The sequence below is a fragment of the Rhinatrema bivittatum genome, chromosome 1 (genome assembly GCF_901001135.1).
Source record: "Rhinatrema bivittatum chromosome 1, aRhiBiv1.1, whole genome shotgun sequence".
NCBI classification, from domain to species: domain Eukaryota; kingdom Metazoa; phylum Chordata; class Amphibia; order Gymnophiona; family Rhinatrematidae; genus Rhinatrema; species Rhinatrema bivittatum.
The window spans coordinates 19967925-19988559 of record NC_042615.1 but is presented as its reverse complement, the minus strand read 5'-3'; the positions used below and the strand labels follow the sequence as shown (position 1 = coordinate 19988559).

At 44.1% G+C, this 20635-nt stretch overlaps 1 protein-coding gene across 3 annotated transcripts in view; it reads right to left on the bottom strand.

Moving 5' to 3' along the window:
* LARP1B (La ribonucleoprotein domain family member 1B) overlaps positions 1-20635 on the bottom strand; it is a 579846-nt gene that overhangs the window by 59067 nt on the left and 500144 nt on the right. For all 3 annotated transcript variants that reach the window (XM_029591271.1, XM_029591184.1, XM_029591362.1), the window contains one exon: positions 14215-14375. In XM_029591271.1, the coding sequence (XP_029447131.1) occupies positions 14215-14375 (161 nt within the window). The remainder of the gene's footprint in view (positions 1-14214; positions 14376-20635) is intronic.

The window sequence follows — 20635 nt, the reverse complement described above, 5'->3', positions numbered from 1 at the left end:
AGGCTCTATACCAGAACTCTGTGTATGCTCCACTGTACTTACTATCTCAGTTTTCTCCACTGCAGCACAGCCATAGAGGAAATTGCCGTTCCAGTATCCTGAGGAACCCTAGCCCAGCCGAGCTTCATCTCTACTCACTACTGCCACCTCTGGTGGCTTAACAACTCTGTCTAATAAAAGATATAACTGTGTGTGTGTCCCAAAGCTGAGCCTGACCTGTGGCCCCTCACGGGACTTCCCCCCGTGGGCGTGGTCAGCTGCCACAGTGTCCAAGGGGCCACCCAAAACGTTACAAACAATAACACCCAGGTAGGGGCAACTGCCTTTTGCTCACTGAGGCCCAGTCAAAACCCCATCCTCAGAATTGACAGAGGAGCCGGCTGGGGCTTGGGGGCTCTCTGCTGCCAGGGACGGTGGCGGGAACCTGAGGGTGTTGACAGGAACAAGGCGGAGGATAGCACTTCCTTTGGTAAAAGAAAGACTTCTTTGGCCCCAGTCTTGATAGCCTCCTGAATGCGGAGGACAGGTCCGGAGTATTGGCGGAGAGTTGTTGAAGGGTTTCATGATGGTCCCGAAGTTGGGCCACAGCATCCCTCACCTTATCTCTGAAGAGATTCTCTCCAGTACATGGCACATCAGTGAATTGTTCCTGTACCTCTAGTTGGAGATCGAGGCCAGCAGCCATGCTATTCTGCGGGTGCCAATTCCCGCTGAAGAGACTCTTGATGTCAACTCGAAAACACTGTAGGTCGCATGGATGACATGTTTTCCACACTCCAGGCCCTTGTGCACCAGCGACATAAGGTATCTTGCTGCTGTTGAGGCAGCTGCTCAGCCATCTCCTGGACCTGCTTCCAGAAGTCCTGCGAGAACTGGCTCATGTACAGCTGGTAGGCAGCGATGAGGGCAATAAGCATGGCGCCTTGGAACACCTTCCTCCCAAGAGTGTCCATCACTCTGTGGTCCTTACCTGGAGGTGCTGAGGAATGGGTCCGAGAGCACTTGGCCCTCTTGAGAGTGGATTCGACCACCATGGACTAGTGAGGCAGTTGGCACTAATTGAATCCAGTAGCCCTCTGAATGAGGCAGACCCCGTCTATCTTCTTATTAATGGGAGGCAGTGTGTGTTTGGGGGGGGGGGGGGCATGCTCCCATATCCTTAGCAGCGACTCCTTAAGGGTCTTGTGTACCAGGACCACCACGATCTCCTTAAGACACTCCACAAACTGGAGGATCTTGAGCATTTTGTGCCTAGCATCCTCCTCCTTTAAAAGTTGAAATGGGATGGCCTCCGCCATCACCCTCACAAACTCCTAAGGCGGGGACTTCCTTCGCTCATCTGGAGGAGAAGAGTCTGACAGGAGATCATCAAGATCCTTCAGAGGACTCTGTTGGATCATCTCCCCAGAGGTCATAGAGACCCTCATCCTCACTGTATGCTACACGGGATGGGGCCCTAGGTGCTTGGCCTTCTTCCAGAGGTGCAAGCACTGGTAGAACTGGACAGGGATCTACAGGCCTCAGCATCTGCCAGCCTCTGTGGAGCTTCCTCTTCTGAGGAAACAGCAATAATTACCTTATTGGTAGGGAGAGGCCTTGAAGCCCCGCCGAGCACTGGTGCAGTCCTGGGAACCAGCACCAGCTAGGTTACTAATGCACTGATGAGCAGGATGACTGGCAGCACTAGCTCCGGTGCCGTTGGTGCTACAGGCCCGATGCTCTGCAGTGCTCGATCTACCGCCAGCTGGACTTGACACTCCAGCTCCTCCTCAAACATTGCCAATACCAACACTGACTGGGAAAAATGAGGTGTGGCCAGATCTTCTTCGGACCCACTAGGTGGATCAGTGACTTGCACCAGGACCGATGGAGACTACTGCAGACTCCCGGCACCAATAAAGGATGGGCTCTCCTCACTGTGGGGTCGTTTTGGAAGCATCACAGCAAAAGCCAGTGCATCCCCGCGTCCGGTACCGTGCTTTGACAGGGACTGGTGCCGATGCTTCTTAGGCTTCCCTTGATGCTCAGCCCAGTCTTTCCCCGGTGCTGCAGCCGAAGACCATGAACCTGGTGTTCTCGGCCCACAGGAGATCGAAAACGGTTGGTCTCTGGCGCCACTATTTGCCAACGGCACCAATGGTCCCCACTGGTGTCGATAGGCATGGTGTCCATCGAAGCTACTCCAAGGTCTATTGATGCTGATGCCACTGATGCTGATGGCTCGGACTTCCTCAACCCCAAGAGCTGATCCATATTGTCAAGTTGAAGCAGACATCCCTTTGGGGTCATTTGGGCGCACAAGCGACAAATCTGGACTTCATGTGATGCCCCCAGGCAGAGGACACATCTCATGAGGATCCATAACACTGGTTTACATCAATTTTGCTGACTACAAGATAACGTGATCTTTATGTATTTTAATGTGCTGAATACAAATATCACATCAGTTTCCTCCAGTCACGTCCGTTTTTTCCGCAAAACGCTTATACTACTCAACTCTACTCAAACTCTTATAGCAATAACGTAACATTATTATTTAGATATGCTGAATACGCAAAAAAATAATTAATGCGCAGAAAGACATGCTGAATACGCAATCGGTATAACCAATAGGAAGACTGCTTATTAAACAGTTTAAAACTGCTGACGTCGGCATTTTATGGCTATATAAGCAGCGTGAAAACCGACGGCAGCATTCAGTCGTTCAAGAGGCTTAGAAGTCGCAGCAAATTTAACTCTGTTAAATCTGCTTTTGTTGAATATGTCCTCCAACACTCGAATAGTTTGTGGACGGTGCCGGAATGATCCTGATATATTCTGTTACATTTGTGGTTGTTTTACAACACCCAAAGGACAAATATATCTGACTTTGTACAAAAGGCTTATCATGCATATTTCAGAGTTAAACTGGGTGACCAGGACAAACCTTGGGCACCACATAAAGTGTGCAGGACATGTGTTGAAAACCTGAGACAGTGGACTAAAGGTCAGAGAAAAAGTCTCATAACTATTCCAGAGCATCCAAAAAGAGAAAATTTCTGCCTAACAATTAAAACTTACACAAACTATTGCTCTCTTGGTTAGACGATAGACTCATTTTTTGCATGAAACAAATATATTACATGCTATTGCTTCTTCAGAACTTATTACCCTTGATATTCGACTTTATAGTCTTTAATCAAGCTTTTCTCATTTGTGAAAAAATTTGACCTATTGCTTATTTTTTGACTTCATATTTGGAATCAGCAGCTTTCATTTGGGTAAAATCAGCAAAAATAATTAGGTCAGCAGAAAACATTTTTTCAAATGTAGACCAGTGTAATGACATGGTGGCCATGACGGAAAGAAAGAAAAGAGGCCGTACACATTAAACGATGGCAGCAGCTGTTGATGGCTAGCAAGCACCGGGACACCGCTGCTGAAGGTGGAAATCAACCGCAAAAGGAAACTAACTAGAAATGCCGAAAACCTGACTATGACGCTATGGGGAGGCACAGAGAGCAACCCGGCAATGGAACGGTACCGAAAACTGCAAAAGACTGATGAAAAAAAAGTTTTCCACTAGGTCCGAAACATCCAAAGTGAGCTCAGACAGCAAGGCTTACAGCTCCACAGAAGAGACTGAAGAGGGACCCCACGTGGATGCCTAGTAGAGGGCATGCTCAGTGTGCCTAGTCAAATTTCTAGAAACTTTGACATAAGTTTTCCGCATGGGGGCTCCATCTGATGATGTCACCCATGTTTTCGGACTACCATCCTGCTTGTCCTCTGAGAAAAGCATGATCTATCAACATGCTTTGATCTTGACTTCACCATTAAATATTTAATGCTCTCTGAACCAGAGAAGCTCCTACAGGTAGCCAAGTTTACATCCCAAGACCATTCCCCTCACTAAGATGACTTTGAATTTAAGTGTTGACCACAAGCACATCTACAACCCCAGGTCTTTTGTTAAGGCTTTAGGAGACTCAAGAGTCTGCTCCAAATGGGGCAGAATGGCTTGAAAGATCGAATCCTGCAATATCCTGATCTTCCCCCAGAGTGTGAAAACAAAGGGCCCTCAGTAACCGATAACTTCCAATTGCACTACAATAAATTCTTCAAAACAAAGTGAAGTAGGAAAACAGAAGTTTTACCGACAATAAAATTGTTTATCTGAAGAAAATATCAATGTATCTGTAAATTTCATATCAGCAAGACAACAGCTGGGGTGTGTTCTGAAACCAGACCACACAACATCTGGCATAATCACCATAGAAGTGACACTGTCACAAAACCAGAACATCCCTGGTCAATTAAGTAGTGCATTTTGACTGTAGTGATTAGCCAGATAATGTTCAGCCCAGCTATGGCGCAGTTTTTAAGGCTGAAACCCGTTTGTAGGAAACCTTTTTGGCATGTGTACAAATGTAATTTAAAAGATCAGCACTGCATTCTACTTTGCTGGACAGACTGGATGGACTATTTGGTCTTCTTCTGCCATCAATACTATGTTTTCTACCATAATCTGAGGCTGGAGTTTACTACCAAAACAGAATCTGATTAACAGATCAGCGATTGCTCCCTGTTTCTAAGAGCATCAACAGTTCTTTGATAGTTTTGCTTATGGTTTGGTATATACATTTTGAAATAAAATAAATGTGATGCTTAGCAGCGTGGCACAGATTCTCTCTATTTATAGTTCATGCAAGATTTGGTAGCAACATATATTTCTGGAGGTTCTCCCTAATGAGTGCACAGTGTTTCTGCACTGACCATTATTTATTAGCAGATCTACCAAGTTCCAAACAATATGGTTGGTGACTTTCTTCCATGCAAAGTAATTATTACGCTCTCTCCAATCACTGTTGATAAATCACAATTTTACAACAGCCTGGACACTTGGTATCTCAGAGGTCACGGAGGAGGAGCCAAGAGAGAGACTGACCTACAACTGGAACTGCAGTTTCAATTATCCCAAACTGAATGGCGGTCTTGAAAACAAGTCAGTGGTTGTACAGGTTGTCAGCTTGAGCACAGTATGGAGAAATTAAGACTTGCCTGATAATTTCCTTTACTTCTGCTACACAAGTCAAGAACCTGGGGGGGCTAATTTTCAAAAGGAGTTACATGCGTAAATGTAGCTACTATTGTAGCAATTTTCAAAAGCCATTTACTCAAGTAAAGTGCACTTATGTGAGTAAATCCTATAGACAAGTCAATGGCATATATTGTAGCAATTTTCAAAAACCCACTTACTCAAGTAAAGTGAATTTACTCCAGTAAACCTGGTTTTTACTCGAGTAAATGCTTTTTAAAATCAGGCCCTATGGGTTTAGTCCCCTTATCCAGCAACTGGAGGCAGAGTTTTGTTTTTCTTTTTTGATGACATGTCATGCATGGAAACAGATACAGCCAGTGTACTACTGTCAAAGTTACATTTAAATTATAGCAACTAGCAAACACAAAGATGTAATAACTGAAATCTAAAATGCTGACTTAATCTCAACTACAAGCACAAAAATGTAATATTTATACTTTGATATAAATCATCAACTTACACTATGAGAAGCACTTTAAGAAATCTAGGCTTCAAAATCTTTGGAGGAATTAAATTTCTCCTCAAACCGTTTCCCCCTTTTATTAATCTGTTTCTTTTTACAATTTATAACATTTAGTCAATCAGATCTCACTCTGAGGTAGCCCAATTTGCACATCCCAGGGTGGGCTTCTCGACTGGTGTAGCAAAAGTAAAGGAAAGAAAATGATCAGCTAAGTCTTAATTTCTCCTTCCTTGTCCTGCTCCACCAGTCAAGAACCTGTGGGATGTATCAAAGCCCCATTACAGAGTGGGTGGACTGCAAATTCACACTTAAGACAGTTGTCCCAAAATTAGCATCTTATCTCACAAGAATATCCAACTTATAATGCTTGGCAAATGGACCTAGAGTTGTCCAAGTTGCCGCTTTACCCATATCAACTGGATTTACTGCAGGTATTTCCGCTCACGATGACGACTATGCTCTTGTCGAATGGGTCCTGATGCCTTCCGGCGATTGCAGCTCCTGTAGTAAATATGCAGACACTATGGCTTTCTTAATCCATCTTGAGATGGTCACCTTTGAGGTGGTCTCCCCCTTATGTGAACCACTAAATCTATCAATTAAGAAATTCACTTGTCATCTTTAAATATTCTCTTACACATTTCCTGACATCTAAGAACTTTAAAGACTGTAGGCCCCTGCAATCCTTCTCATCAAAAGACGCATTATTTTAATGCTTTTATTGTTTTACTGTACTCAGCATCTCTCTTGTTATGGAGAGTGTGGAATATAAAACATGCTAAATAAATAAATAAATATTATGTGCTGATTTAAATGGAACACTGAAGCATTACAGAATCCTTACTAAACCTTAAAAAGGGAGCCTTGCAAGACAAAGACTGCAACTCCAAAATGCATCTTGCTGAGGTAATTGACAATAACAACGCAGTTTTCAATGTCCATTCCTTCTGAGTTGCTTATTCTAATGGCTCATAAGAAGGACTTGCTAATGCACTTACTACCAAATTCAAATTCCATAACAGTATTATAGACTACAATGTAGGATTAAGACATTTAACTCCTTGTCGAAAAACGTGATATCTCCTTGTGAGACAATATAGATGCTGTTAAGCTTTCCCCTTAATGCAAAAAATCACTGTAACCTGTACCTTTAAAGAATTCAAGGCCTTGTTGAGACTCTTCTGTAAGAATGTTAGAATATCTCCTATTAGTAACACTGTGACGAATGGCTAATCTGTCTACAATATATTGCAAAAATTTGAATATCCTCACTTAAATTCTCTTTAAAACGTAACCTTGTTTTAACAACTGATTTTATTTGTGTGTTTTATACCAAAGTTTGGTGCAAGCCTTCACTCCGGTTTACAAATGTAACAACTTCTTACAATGCATGTTATAACAATTAAAACAGTTAAACTTTGTTAACATTTAACTTTATCCCATAAGCGAGAATGAAGATGGGTTTCCCATTACTACTGATCCCTGGTGAAGGAGACCCCTATACCTTGAAAATGCAATGGTTGATCTATCAGCCTGCTTAGATCAGCATACTATGGTCTTCATGGCCAGTCTGGTGCCACTAGGACCTCATATATCTACTCCTTCCTGAGCCTCTTTATTACATGGCCTATTAACGGCCAAGGTGGAAAAAATGCATAAAGCAACATTTTCCTTGACCACTTCTGTATCAGTGCATTTATAGTCTTTTCATTGGCTGAAGAACCTTCTTGGCTTTGCGTTCTGGTGAGTTGTTGTTAGAACCATCTATGGTTCACCCCATTTTTGTATTTTCTGCTTGCATGCTCAATGGACTAGCACATTGGCTTTCGTATTTTGGCTCAAAAAATCTGTTTGCCCATTCTTCTGACCTGCAATGTGTAATGCTGAAAGCTGTAGCAGATTTTTCTCCTATCATGCAAATAGTAGCTCTGTTTCCTCTGAAACTCTTTGGCTTTGGGTACCCTCTTGTTTATTTATATAGGCTACAGCTGTTGCATAGATGCACTGTATACTTACTGTTCCTCAACTAATCATTAACTGAAAATGGAGTAATGTTAGCTTTATGACTGATTTCTGTACCCTGTACTCTATCACTTTGCTTAACCTTGAGCGAAACAGTTCTGGCAAAAGGCACCCCAATCTTTTAAAATGGGCATCTATTGCCTTAATATCCAATCTAGATACTCTAGTGATATTCCTCTCTGCAACAATCAGGGAGTTTGTACACCAATAAAATACCTTACCATTATTTTTAGGTGATTTTTTTAAAATTATGCAAGCAAACATAGCATTTTATCATAGTAATTTACATAAGAACATAAGATATGCCATTCTGGATCAGACCAAGGGTCTATCAAGCCCACTATCCTGTTTCCAACAGTGGCCAATCCAAGTCACAAGTACTTGGCAAGTATCCAAACATTAAATAGATCCCATAATACTAATGCCGGCTATACCCTATTAAAAGCAGTTTATGGACTTCTAATACGAGCAAAAACCTATTGACAAATCAAGGGCATATATTATATCAGTTTTCAAACGTCTACTTCCATGGATAAAGTGCTTTTACATGCATAAAGCTCAGCATTAAACAAGTAAATGCTTTTGAGCATCAGGCCGCTAGCATTAAACAGTTTTCTTGTGACTCCAACCAAAGACAAAACATGAAAATGCAATTTTGAATTTAAAAGGAGTGCGAAATCAGATTGCTGACCCCATATTTTTAAATGGAAATTCAGAATTCAGTATTATTGTCTATTTTAAATGTATTACTCTGATAGGTCTAGCAAATTCAGATACAGACCAAATCTGGGTTTTATATACAAGGGCTAATCCCTTTTTTTTTTTTAGTTTATTTTTATATCTTTTGGAATTTCAAAGTACAATGATTAACATCCTTGCTCTTGCTTTTGAAATGGAGGAGGACATAACAGTGCTGGCTTTATTAATTTGTTTAGCATTGCCAGAATAGCAATTATCTTCGCTGGTGATATACATAGAAAAGTAAAACATGAATGTGTTGAGGAAATCCATTCTAGAGCATATCCAAGACCTACTAGTCTCTAGTAATGTGGATCCACTTTTTGCAAAAACATTTGTTCTAGGTTTTCTGGCACCCTTTTTAAATTTTAATGTTTAACTTATCCTCAGGAAATCTCTGTGGTTTTGATTCATCTTGACTCAAGACTAGTTTTTCAAATATCTCACCAAATTATCTCTTTGCAATGCATGTGCAGAGATGCAGTTTGAAGCAAGAACCTGAGTCATAGACGTCTTCTAGCTTCTAATGCACTAATGATCTTGAAGAGCTAAAATTCATTAACCTTGACAAAATGATAGGCAGCTGTGGATTCAAACTGTGCTGTTTGTCCTCCATCAAAAAAGCTACACATTTCTGCTTAATATTGTTCTTTCCACTATACTAGTGCAGATGCCATCCGCACAGAAAATTGATGGAAAAAAAGCGAAGCATAATTCCTTACCTGCAGCACCTCCTTCCACAAGGATAGATGATTTCCTGCTTAGTGATGAGAATCTGGCAGCAACCAGTTTCTTAAAACAGATGTTGCTTTACCTGTGAGGAAGGTCCATTCTGAAAGTAGTTTAATCTCCAGTTCTGCATGGAGTGGAACAGTTGTGGATGCCTTCTGTGTCCCTCTCAGAACTGATTATCAGTTTGCAGAATTTTCTCCTATTGCTCAGAATTAATTTTTTTCTTTAAAGGGTGAAAGGTTTGTTCAGGAATCTTAAGGATCTGGGGGAGAAAACCCCCCAGAGGCAGGATTGCTTGCAATAAACACTTTGTCTAGCACTTTGTTAACAGCTGAGTTGTTGTTTTTAATCATATGCATCTGTACAGAGCCTGTAACCGCTCTCAAGATGGCAGCATGCCAGATGCAACCGGAGAAACCCTTAGCTGCTTTCTCTGGGAATATCCCATCACTTGGAGAGTTAATTCTATGTGGCTCTGTAGAGCCTGTAACCGCTGCGAGCTCAAGATGGCAGCATTCCAGACGCAACCGGAGAAACCCTTAGCTGTTTTCTCTGGGAATATCCCATCACTTGGAGAGTTAATTCTATGTGGCTGTACAGATCCTGTAATCGCTGTGAGCTCAAGATGGCAGCATTCCAGATGCAACCGGAGAAACCCTTAGCTGCTCTTCCTAGGAATATCCCATCACTTGGCGAGTTAATTCTATGTGGCTGTCCAAAGCCTGTAACCGCTGCGAGTTCAAGATGGCAGCATTCCAGATGCAGCCGGAGAAACCATTATCTGCTCTTCCTAGGAATATCCCATCACTTGGAGAGTTAATTCTATGTGGCTGTGCAGAGCCTGTAACCACTGAGAGCCCTCAAGATGGCCGCATTCCAGATGCAACCGGAGAAACCATTATCTGCTCTCTCTGGGAATATCCCATCACTTGGAGAGTTAATTCTATGTGGCTATGCAGAGCCTGTAACCGCTGAGAGCTCAAGATGGCAGCATTCCAGATGCAACCGGAGAAACCATTATCTGCTTTCTCTGGGAATATCCCATCACTTGGAGAGTTAATTCTATGTGGCTGTGCAGAGCCTGTAACCGCTGAGAGCTCAAGATGGCAGCATTCCAGATGCAACCGGAGAAACCATTATCTGCTTTCTCTGGGAATATCCCATCACTTGGCGAGTTAATCCTATGTGGCTGTGCAGAGCCTGTAACCGCTGAGAGCTCAAGATGGCAGCATTCCAGATGCAACCAGAGAAACCCTTAGCTGCTCTCTCTGGGAATATCCCATCACTTGGCGAGTTAATTCTATGTGGCTGTGCAGAGCCTGTAACCGCTGAGAGCTCAAGATGGCAGCATTCCAGATGCAACCGGAGAAACCATTATCTGCTTTCTCTGGGAATATCCCATCACTTGGCGAGTTAATTCTATGTGGCTGTGCAGAGCCTGTAACCGCTGAGAGCTCAAGATGGCAGCATTCCAGATGCAACCGGAGAAACCCTTAGCTGCTCTCTCTGGGAATATCCCATCACTTGGCGAGTTAATTCTATGTGGCTGTCCAGAGCCTGTAACCGCTGCGAGCTCAAGATGGCAGCATTCCAGATGCAACTGGAGAAACCTTTAGCTGCTCTCTCTGGGAATATCCCATCACTTGGAGAGTTAATTCTATGTGGCTGTGCAGAGCCTGTAACCACTGTGAGCTCAAGATGGCAGCATTCCAGATGCAACCGGAGAAACCCTTAGCTGCTCTCCCTGGGAATGTCTCTGTGAGTTTAATATACACTTATGCATGAGGTTCAGGCTAGTAAGACCCCAGATTGTAAGCGTGCTCTGTTTGATGTACTCTGTTTTATCATCGCATTTGTAAGCAGAACACTATCAGCTGAATTTTAAAATGGCCACGTGCGCAAATACCGTCAGTTATGCGCGTGGCCTGCCCTGTGCTCACCTCGCGCATTTTCAAAAGGGCCTGGTCACACACACAAGTGCCGAGCCCTGAAAAAGAGGCAGCTGAGGGGTGTGTTCTGGGCAGGACAGAGGCCAGCCGCTGTCCTAGGGAAGCATACGCCGGCAGCCGGCTGGCGCACGCAGATTACTTCTGCTCCAAAGGAGCAACAAGTAAGAAAAAAAAAAAAAAAGTAAGTTTCAACGAAGGGTTCAGGGGGTGGGGAGGAGAGGGGAAGAGGGAGGGAGTTTAGGTAGGGAAATTCCCTCCCAGTCCACTCCTTAATTGGAGCGGACTGGGCGGGAACGGCGGAAGGCCCGATTGCGTCACTGCACATAATTCCCCTACCGTGCATGCATGCGACCTACAGATTTTATAACATGCCTGCGCTAGCGTGCGCATGTTATAAAATCTGCGCGTCCATATGTGCGCACTGGGAACCGCGCACACATGGACGCGCTCGCACCTTTTAAAATCTACCCCATGTGCTGTTGGACACTGCTGCCTTTTAATGGTCACAGAGAGCACAGCACTAGAAATGTTTACTGGCATGTGGCAATCCTCACGAAATATCTCCTGCCTTTAGAAAAACATTCCCTTTCCTTTTTCTATTTTTTTTTTTTTTAAATCATAGCCTATATGAGTTATCTTAAGCCAGCTGAAAGCTCTGCTTCTTTTTCTGCCTTGAAAAAGGTTAAAGGCAATTTAAATAATAAAAGAGTGCTACCTTCTTGTCAACTGACTTTTATTGCTCAATCTATTACCAAATTCAAAGTATGGGAACCAGGATGGAAGCCCTTGAGCTAGTGGGCTTCCTTTGAATCCTGATGAGGTGGTGAGCTTTCAAATTGCCAATAGCACACTTTGCTGCAAGGCTTATCAATTGCAGGAGCCTGGCCTACACAAGCATTTCAGCTCAGAGATTAAGCATATGATCCCTTTTTTGAAAAGGGCCTGCTCATACTACACATGTAGTGCTCTCCCAGAGAAAACAAACCCCATCAGATGGGTACTGAGCTGTTTTGCTATCCTGGCTAGCAACACAGAGAACAATCCACAGGAGGTTGGCCCATTAAAATAAATTTGACTCAAAATAAGTTTTACTGCTATATCACAACCATGAAATAGTCAAAAATTCTATTCAATTAAAAAAAACCGGGTTGAGGCTTATCCACAACAGTCCATCCAATAGCTGGAAGCTGGGAACATTGGCTGTACCTGGTTCCATGCATGACATACATACAGGTGATACACTACAACATAAATCATCTAACCTCAAACATATCACAAAAGAATATATAAAAGACACTGGCATTACTAGGCATCATCGAGAGTGAACCACCACTTTGCAGCTCAGCCTTATATTTGTGTGCACTAAGAGGATAACTTACAAACTATGTGCAGCGGAGTAGGGCTGCGTGTAGATCTATGATAGTATTTTATAGCTCATGTGTATCATAAAATACACATATCTTTACCGCAGAGCATATGCGTATATGTATGCTTACTCACGAATACATGCGCTGCATTAGAAGCTCATACTTTTCCAACCTATTTAAACAAAATTTATGCACGGAAATAAAGTAGGACTTAGTCACATAAAACCCAATTTACAAGCTTAAGTTGGCATATTTTAAAACATGCATGTCTACTTGAAATTAACCAATTTACCAATTACTGTACCAGTTTGCCCACTCCTTCTCCAGATGACTGGCACCCTCCTGGTTCTTCAGCCTTAACTCCGCCATCCCTCCCAGTTCACCCAGCGCTTCTACCCACCCAATAATACTCAATAAACAAGTCTGATGACAATTACGCCAGATAATTAGCAGGTGTAAAATGACGCAAATTTGCCGAATGTACATGTGACTCTCTTATAATTGCAACTTATGTGCATGACTGCTGCTCCTCACTCTGGAACACCCCTTTTTTGCATGTGTGTATAAGTGCGCCAAATGTAAATTATGTGCGTTAACTTTTTATAAAATGCAGATTATGCAAGTACAGGCTTCTTGCATCTATATATACTAATTTGTACACACGTAGTTCTCTGAAAATTCACCCTTAAGTGTGTGCATTTTTGAGCTTCTGTGAATTTTTAACTCCCGATGTAGTAGCATACCATTAGCTTTCTGAGCATAAAATAGCATTCATGTGCACATTGATGTTTTATTTATATACTTGTTTTGATTATGAACTGATAGTTTATGATAGTGATGCTAATAATTTTAATTATGTATTAATATTTTATCGATGTTTAACTAATATGTTTTAGGAATTAACGTATTAGGTTTAATGAAATTGTTGTAAACCGTTATGATGGAACCCACCGAATGACGGTATATAAAAAAACTTGCAAATAAATAAATAAATATATAATCATAGGTCATTAACAGTCCAAATAACATTTGACATTTATATGCACTTTTATGCACTGAAAACAAACAGATTCTGTCAATCACTGGAGAAATGAAAATCCATGTTATAAAATCTGCACATCCAAATGTGCATGCTGGGAACCGCGCACACATGGACGCGCATGCACACCTTTAAAAATCTACCCCATGTGCTGTCAGACACTGCTGCCTTTTAATGGTCACAGAGAGCACAGCACTAGAAATAATCCTCAGAAAATATTTCCTGCCTTTAGAAAACCATTCCTAATACAAACTGAAAGTATCTTTTCCCTTTCCTTTTTCTATTATTTAATTATTTATTTTTTTAAATCATAGCCTATATGACTTACCTTAGCCAGCTGAAAGCTCTGCTTCTTTTTCTGCCTTGAAAAAGGTTAAAGGCAATTTAAATAAAAAAAAAAAAGAGTGCTACCTTCTTGTCAAATTGTCTTTTATTGCTCAACCTATTACCACATTCAAGGATGGGAGCCAGGATGTTTGAGGTTAGATGGTTTATGTTATAGTGTATTGACTGGTGACCTCGATCACTTGCCTCAAATTTGGATATCCGCGGAGTTATTGTTTGTTTGATACATACAGGTGATGTCATCAAAAAAAACCCAAAACCAAAACAACCTCTGCCTCCAATTGCTGGATGAGGGACCTAAACCCACGGGTTCTTGACTTGTGGAGCAGGCCAAGGAATTAGCATTATCACATCCTAAAGCAGAATCAGAAAAAGAAATCTCGGCGCTACTTTTGTACTGTAGCAAATCGAGAGGCTGTGCTGCTAGCCAAAGCAGCTGTTCTCAGGTGTTGTGTGTTGGGAAAAGGACGCAATCTTACCATTTAAGCATCGTCGGCGATATTTGTGGTACACTTGCTGGGTGAACCCATTTTCCTTTAGCAGTTCATGAGAGGGATGCTGGAACTTGGGCAGCGAATTCGGGGTGCAGCCATAGTTTCCTAGGAGTGGAGCCCCTTCTGAGGGGGATGCATTTGAACTGCTGTAAGAAGTAAATAAATAAATAAATTTTATTTAAATAAATATTTAATAAATACATTTGGCACATGCAGTGCCAAATAAATAACTAAATGCTCTGCTACACCTTTCTTCTCCCCCCCTCATAATAAATATTTTCCTATAATATGTCACTTTCTCTCGCTCGTCTTTGCTACCCATGTACCCCACATAGCCCATTATGTAATTGTTACGCTTCCCTAGGCATGTCTTTCTCTCCATCCTTAATGTAATCGCTACGCCTCTCTTATCGTGTCCTTCTCTCCGTCCATATGCTTTCTCTAAGTTTCAACGCCTTGCTTGGCCTTCTCTTTCAAATTATATTTTTTCCCTCCCAGCCTCCCCATTTTTTCCGTTAATTTAAGTTCTATATGTTACCTTATAAATATGTTTTATAAGTTATATCTCTGTTTTTTTTTTTTTTTATTAGTTGCCTTGTATTAGACTTCGACTTTCACAAAGCGACATCAGGGAAAGACCCTCCAGCATAAAAGCTGACACAAATCCTGAATTCTGCCTCTATGATATTAACTAAGTTTTCTTTGCCCTACACCTTAACCAGGACAAAAATGTCAGTAAATGTTATGATCCTAAAATGCTGCTGCCTGCCCTCACTTTGCAGGTAGAATAATCTTACTCTATTGCATTCATTTACAGGGTCTGTAAAATGGCACTACCACAGGACCAGAACTCCAGAATTAGGAATACTGAGTAACAGCCCAAGCCTTTTACATTCTTAACAGGAAAGAGAAATAAGAGTACAAAAACTACAAAACATACTTGTCAGTGTGCTTCAAAATGTGCTTCTCTGAGGACAAGCAGGATGGCAGTCCTCACACATGGGTGACATCATCAGATGGAGCCCGGCACAGAACTTTGATCTCAGAGATTCTCAAACTTTCAAACATGTACGTGCAGATGTAGCTATCACCCTGCCCCCTACGCAGAGTCCCTTAGTCTCGCCGTGTGTGTCACGGTATTCAGCTTTGCTCTCTCAGTTTTTGTAAGTTATTTTTTCTAGAGCTGCAGCTGTTTTTCTTTCCCTTACCTTTTGGTAGTTTTATTTCCTTTTTTCCTCTTCTTTCCACTGTCTGCCAGCCACATGGCTGGCCTTAGTCGCTGTGCAGCCTGGCAGAGTCTAATACTATTCCTTTATTAAATACTGACAGAAGGCAGTCTGTGGATGATCCGTAGGGGCCGCTGAGCCTGGGGACTCGCCTGAGTTCTACCCGGGCAGGTGTTCCAGGTCGTTTCACCGATCGGCATCAATGGAGATTCAGATAGTAACGAGATCGAGGACCTTGGGGATGGGAACTCATTCTCCCCACATACAGGCTCCTTGTGAGAGAGGGTGAGCAGGAACTTGTGCAAGCAACTTGCTGTTGCACCTTAGGTGCTGTGCCCAGTAACAGTTGCCCACGCACATCTGTGACCAGTGCACCGATGATCTGACACGTCAATGTCAGGACTGCATTGGGGACCAGAACTGCCATTGAGCGCCATGGTCACCCTTGATGCCGTCGAGGTGCCAGGGTGCCCTCCATGCCTTAAGGGCCTTCTGAGCCATAAGGGCCTCAATGTGGTGGAGTATCTGCACTGACCTCTAGTGTCGAGGTGTGCAGCTGCCTGGATACCATCAACACCCTCAATGCTATAGAGCTGCAGGGCCGCCATGGAGGCCATCAAGCATGTTAGCCAGCGATGCCATTCGTTGCCACTGTCGACGATGGCGCTGGGATCACCACTGAGCACCTTAGTCATCCTCGAGGCCATCGACCACTAGGTCCTGAGGGCCCTCACGTGCTGCTGAAGCCCTTGGGTACAGGGGTTTCGGCCTTTGACAGACTTGGTGCTGTCGAGTGCCGGGGTCACCATCTACTCAAGGCACCCTGGAGAGCCGAGGCATCCAGGTGCAGTTCTGCATTGGTTGTCCCATCATTGGCCTACGGCTATCAGGCACCATGGATGCCGATGATCTTGGGGGCCCTGAGCCACTGAGCTTGGGGGGCATTGGAGGCCCCGCCTGGCTTTGTGCACCATCTGTGCTAATGAGCATTAGCGAGGCTATCATCAGCCATAGCCGCTGGTGAAGGATGCCATCAAACTTGCAGCTTTGATGCCCTCAGATGTATAGGTGAGTCGAGAGGAACAGTCGATGGCGCCAGCAGTCATCGGTTCCTTTGGGCACCCACAAGGCATTTTGGAGCTGCAGAACCTCTGCCTGCAGGCGCTCCTGGCATCCTCAGTACTGCCTGTCCTTCGATGCCTTTGGGCACCGGGGTGTCTCTATCGGGTGCCGCTGGGCTATTGATGTCTGCGGCCGCCTGTGGCGCCAGGGATGGCACTATATGCCAAACTGATCAAGACACAGTCAAGCGCCAAAGCCCTAGGTGCAACATCGTTTGGTGCCATTGATGCAATCCATCGTCTGCCATTGTTGCGTCAAGTTATCAGCCTCCTCATCTTTTCTGTAACTGGTGTAAGTTGCCATCTCACACTCAGATTGCTTTTTGGCAGCACGCTGCCATCGACTAAAAGGTGGTGCTCAGTCCTTGCTGTACAATGGGATTCTACCCACAAGCAGGATTAGTGGGTTCTTAGGTGTGCCGCCATCCATAGGATGGGATACCATTGTATGAGTACTAGTCAGTGTGCTTTTACAGCGAAGGGCACTATTCTTCCAGATGCCCTCTACTGTATGGGTGTGTGTGTGTTTCTCTCGTGGAAAGCACAACAGGTTGTGCACTGCAGCCACAGGATGGACCTAAGACTGCGTCCCCGGTCGAACTCCTGTGGAAATGGATACCAGGGTAGTGTCGGGAGTCTTCTCCTTCCCTCAGAAGAGGGATGTGTCTTTTGCTCCCTCTCATTCTAGAAATCCCCTTCAGGTTTTCACCGAACTGGAGTCTCGATTCTTTTGAATCTGTGCATCTCCTTGTAGGCCAGGACTGGGGGACAGCAGCAGCGGTGGTCACAGACCGTTTTCACTGGGGTCCCTCTATTTATTACCATGGTGGCCTACCCCATCTGAGGGTGACTGCAAGTCACAGACTGGTTGCTTCTGAACCTCAGCGATCAGTGATTGTAACTCAGCTCTCACCTGGAGAGTTAAAAGATTTTTCAGGATCCTGAGGCCCCATTTCCTGTTGCTTTCCTGTCCCTTCAGGAAGGGGAGATATGACAGGGTTTCCAGGGCAATCCTTATGGGTCCCCCTTCTGGATGCCTGGTTGTCACCCCTACAAAGCGTGTCCTCTGTTTCCTGGAGAAGGGATGTCACTGCTTCTGACTGGTAGTCGCTCTCGGTTCCTCGGGAATCCAAGAGCTGGTCGGGTGGTAGAGGTTTTCTTAGGTCTTCCTAAGGCACAGCAGGTCTAGTTCATGAGGGAGCCATTCCAGATTCGGTCTCCCTGTTGTACTAGGAGTCTCCTCTTCGGGGTACACTTGGTCATGACCTACTTCACTAAACAACTGATTGTCTAACGATTTATTGTAACTGAACCTTTTGTGGCACCTGTTAGAATGTACTATAGTACGCATCCACCTACAATAATTTATGTGCCTACATGTAAACCGTTGCGATGGTATATAACTTAGTGATGGTATAGAAAAGAATTTAAATAAATAAACAATTCCCCAAGGAAGATTAAAGGTTTCTCCCATCCACCTTTGATACCTGCTGAACTCAATGGGCATTTTTTGTTGAGTACCACTATTGCTAGTTATTCTCACCGATGGGTCCCTACCTCAATGAGGAAGGTTCTAGTCCATCTAATTGACAAGCATGCCTTTCAATCTATTGCCATATCCATGGCTGAGGGAGTTGGGAGATAAGGGACCCCGCAACAGAGGTGCTACTCTTTGGTTGCAGTAGCTTGCAAGCTATTCGTCCCAATTTTAGGGATAACCCTGTCTGTAGATAGGAGTTCATGCAATGATTGTTCCATTTACTGGCCCGCGTGCTCCCTTGGGAGAAGTACATGTAATCATGGTAGAGGTATTAATACCTAAGCCAGGTTCATGAGCAATCTGTTTCAAGCTCACACTGACCTGCCCTGGTACCCTTAGGGTTCTAGGCCAGTGAAGAAATTCTGTTCAACAGGGGTTTGCACTTGTGGCACCCCAGCTTCCTGTCTCTTGGTGGAGTGTTTCTGGATTTCTTCCCTGGGAGACTTGCCCTCAATTTCAGCTGTTCCAAGCAGGCTGTGGGGCTCTATCTTGGTGGGCAACACCCTACTGCAATTGGCAGTGAGTTATTCTCTTGGGGGTTGAGATATACAATCTAGCGACTTGTTCTTACCTCTGCAGTCCAGCGGTCTGCCTCCTTGTGTTCTTTGCTCCTTCCGACTTCCAGTTGGAAAGTCAAGGGGAGGGGAAGAAAAGCTGCAGTATGCCTGCAGGGAAAGATTAATCACTTTTTCCTCTATATTTTCACCAAGTTATGGCCAGTACTGCCTTTGGACAACTTAATGAAGTGAGAAAAACTAAAGTGCCTTCCTGCTCACCTGAACTATCCTGTAGACAGGATGGATGGCCCTGCCCTTGACAGGGTGCAGTGTGGGTGAGCTTCAGGCCTAACATCTCCCTGCTCGGGGGTCTGGGCTAGCCATCCCATTCAGGGATTACCATTTATCTCCTGAAACTCTCGACCCTGCCTGCATGGTCAGCTATGTTTGGTACTTTGGCATGTAGAGTCTGCCTTTGCTGCTTATTATTCTTCCAAGCATTGCTTGGGTTTCTCTGCCCATTGTACCTATCAGTCAAACATGGATACACTTCTGCAGATGTATTCTGTTTTTCAGATGCCAGTGGACCGCAGTTTCTTTCTGGGGAGCTCTTGGGCACAAGTTGTGTTTTCTGTTGTCTTGTAACACTGAAGGAAATTATATGGTCTTCGTTCAAGAGTCCTTCTCTTGTTTATATTTCTAGACTTTCCTGAATCCAGGAAGTTCTAGATATATTGTTGATAGAGTTTAATGAATCGAAACCCTGCTTGTAATGTTTTCTGTGATGCGGACTATGTTTCTTGCCAGCACTTGCATCACTCCCCTACCTTAGGCGCCTCTGCTATACATCAGGGTTTTCTGTCAGTTTTCTTTTGGTAGAACTCAACTCTTTTCCCAGCTAGACCTGTTTGTGGGTCAGCTGCCTCACAGGAGAGAGAGGTGGTGCTTTCCTGCTTGGACAGCCTACACTTGGGAATCACCCATGCGTGAGGACTACCATCCTGCTTGTCCTCGGAGAAAGTAGAGTTGCTTACCTGTAACAGGTTTTCTCTGATGACAGCAGGATGTTAGTCCTCACGAAACCCACCTGCCTCCCCTGGGAGTCGGTTTCTCCTTGTATGAGCTATATCATGGATTGAGGGACTCTGCCTAGGGCACAGGGTGATAACTACAGTTGTATATGCACAGTAGGGCATGTTTGAAAGTTCTAGAATCTTTGAGATCAAAGTTCTGGACAGGGGCTCCATCCAATGATGTCACCCATGTGTGAGGACTAACATCCTGCTATCCTCTGAGAACACCTGTTACAGGTAAGCATCTCTGCTTTCGCCTAGCTCAGCATTTCCTAGCCAAAGTGCCATGGAAAAGACACCCCTGCCTGGTGCTCAGAAGCAGACTAGTATGCCCAGCACCTCGCAGCACTAAGACACTTAAATGTGTAGGAGCTCCTTTCTCAACATGTGTGATTACACATGCCTCTTCTTCCTAGCTGCAGCATGATCCCTGGAGGCAGCATGCAGGGCAGAGATAGCTGGGTCCCACTTTAAGCAGAATACTTACTGCACTCAGCACTTCCTCCACTCCCCCTTTGATTCTTTCCTGCCTCTGACTTACCCCTAAGGTTCAGTGAGATGGGGAGAGCATACACAGAGCACTGGATGTCATTCACTGAATGCTAAGCAGCTGCAGTGGTGGAGCTCTGGAACCAGCACATGTGGCAGCCAAGGTAAACAGGCCAGCTGCCTGCCCCACACATTAAACAGTTTTTCATCTACATATAGAGGAAGGACGACTGAGTGGGAAGGTCTGTTGAATACAAGGAACTGAAGGGATAAGGTAAACGAGTCCTTGCATAGTGAGGAGCTGAGGGGTAGGGATGGAACAGGAGCATGTGGAAAATGTACCAAGTTAAAAGATAGCTGACAGTGGAGGAAGTGAAGTAGAGAGCAGCAGGAGGGAGCCCTAAGGCAAGGCAAGGCTCTTCTGTGCACAACAACAGGGCCAAACTGTGCTTGAAGCCCG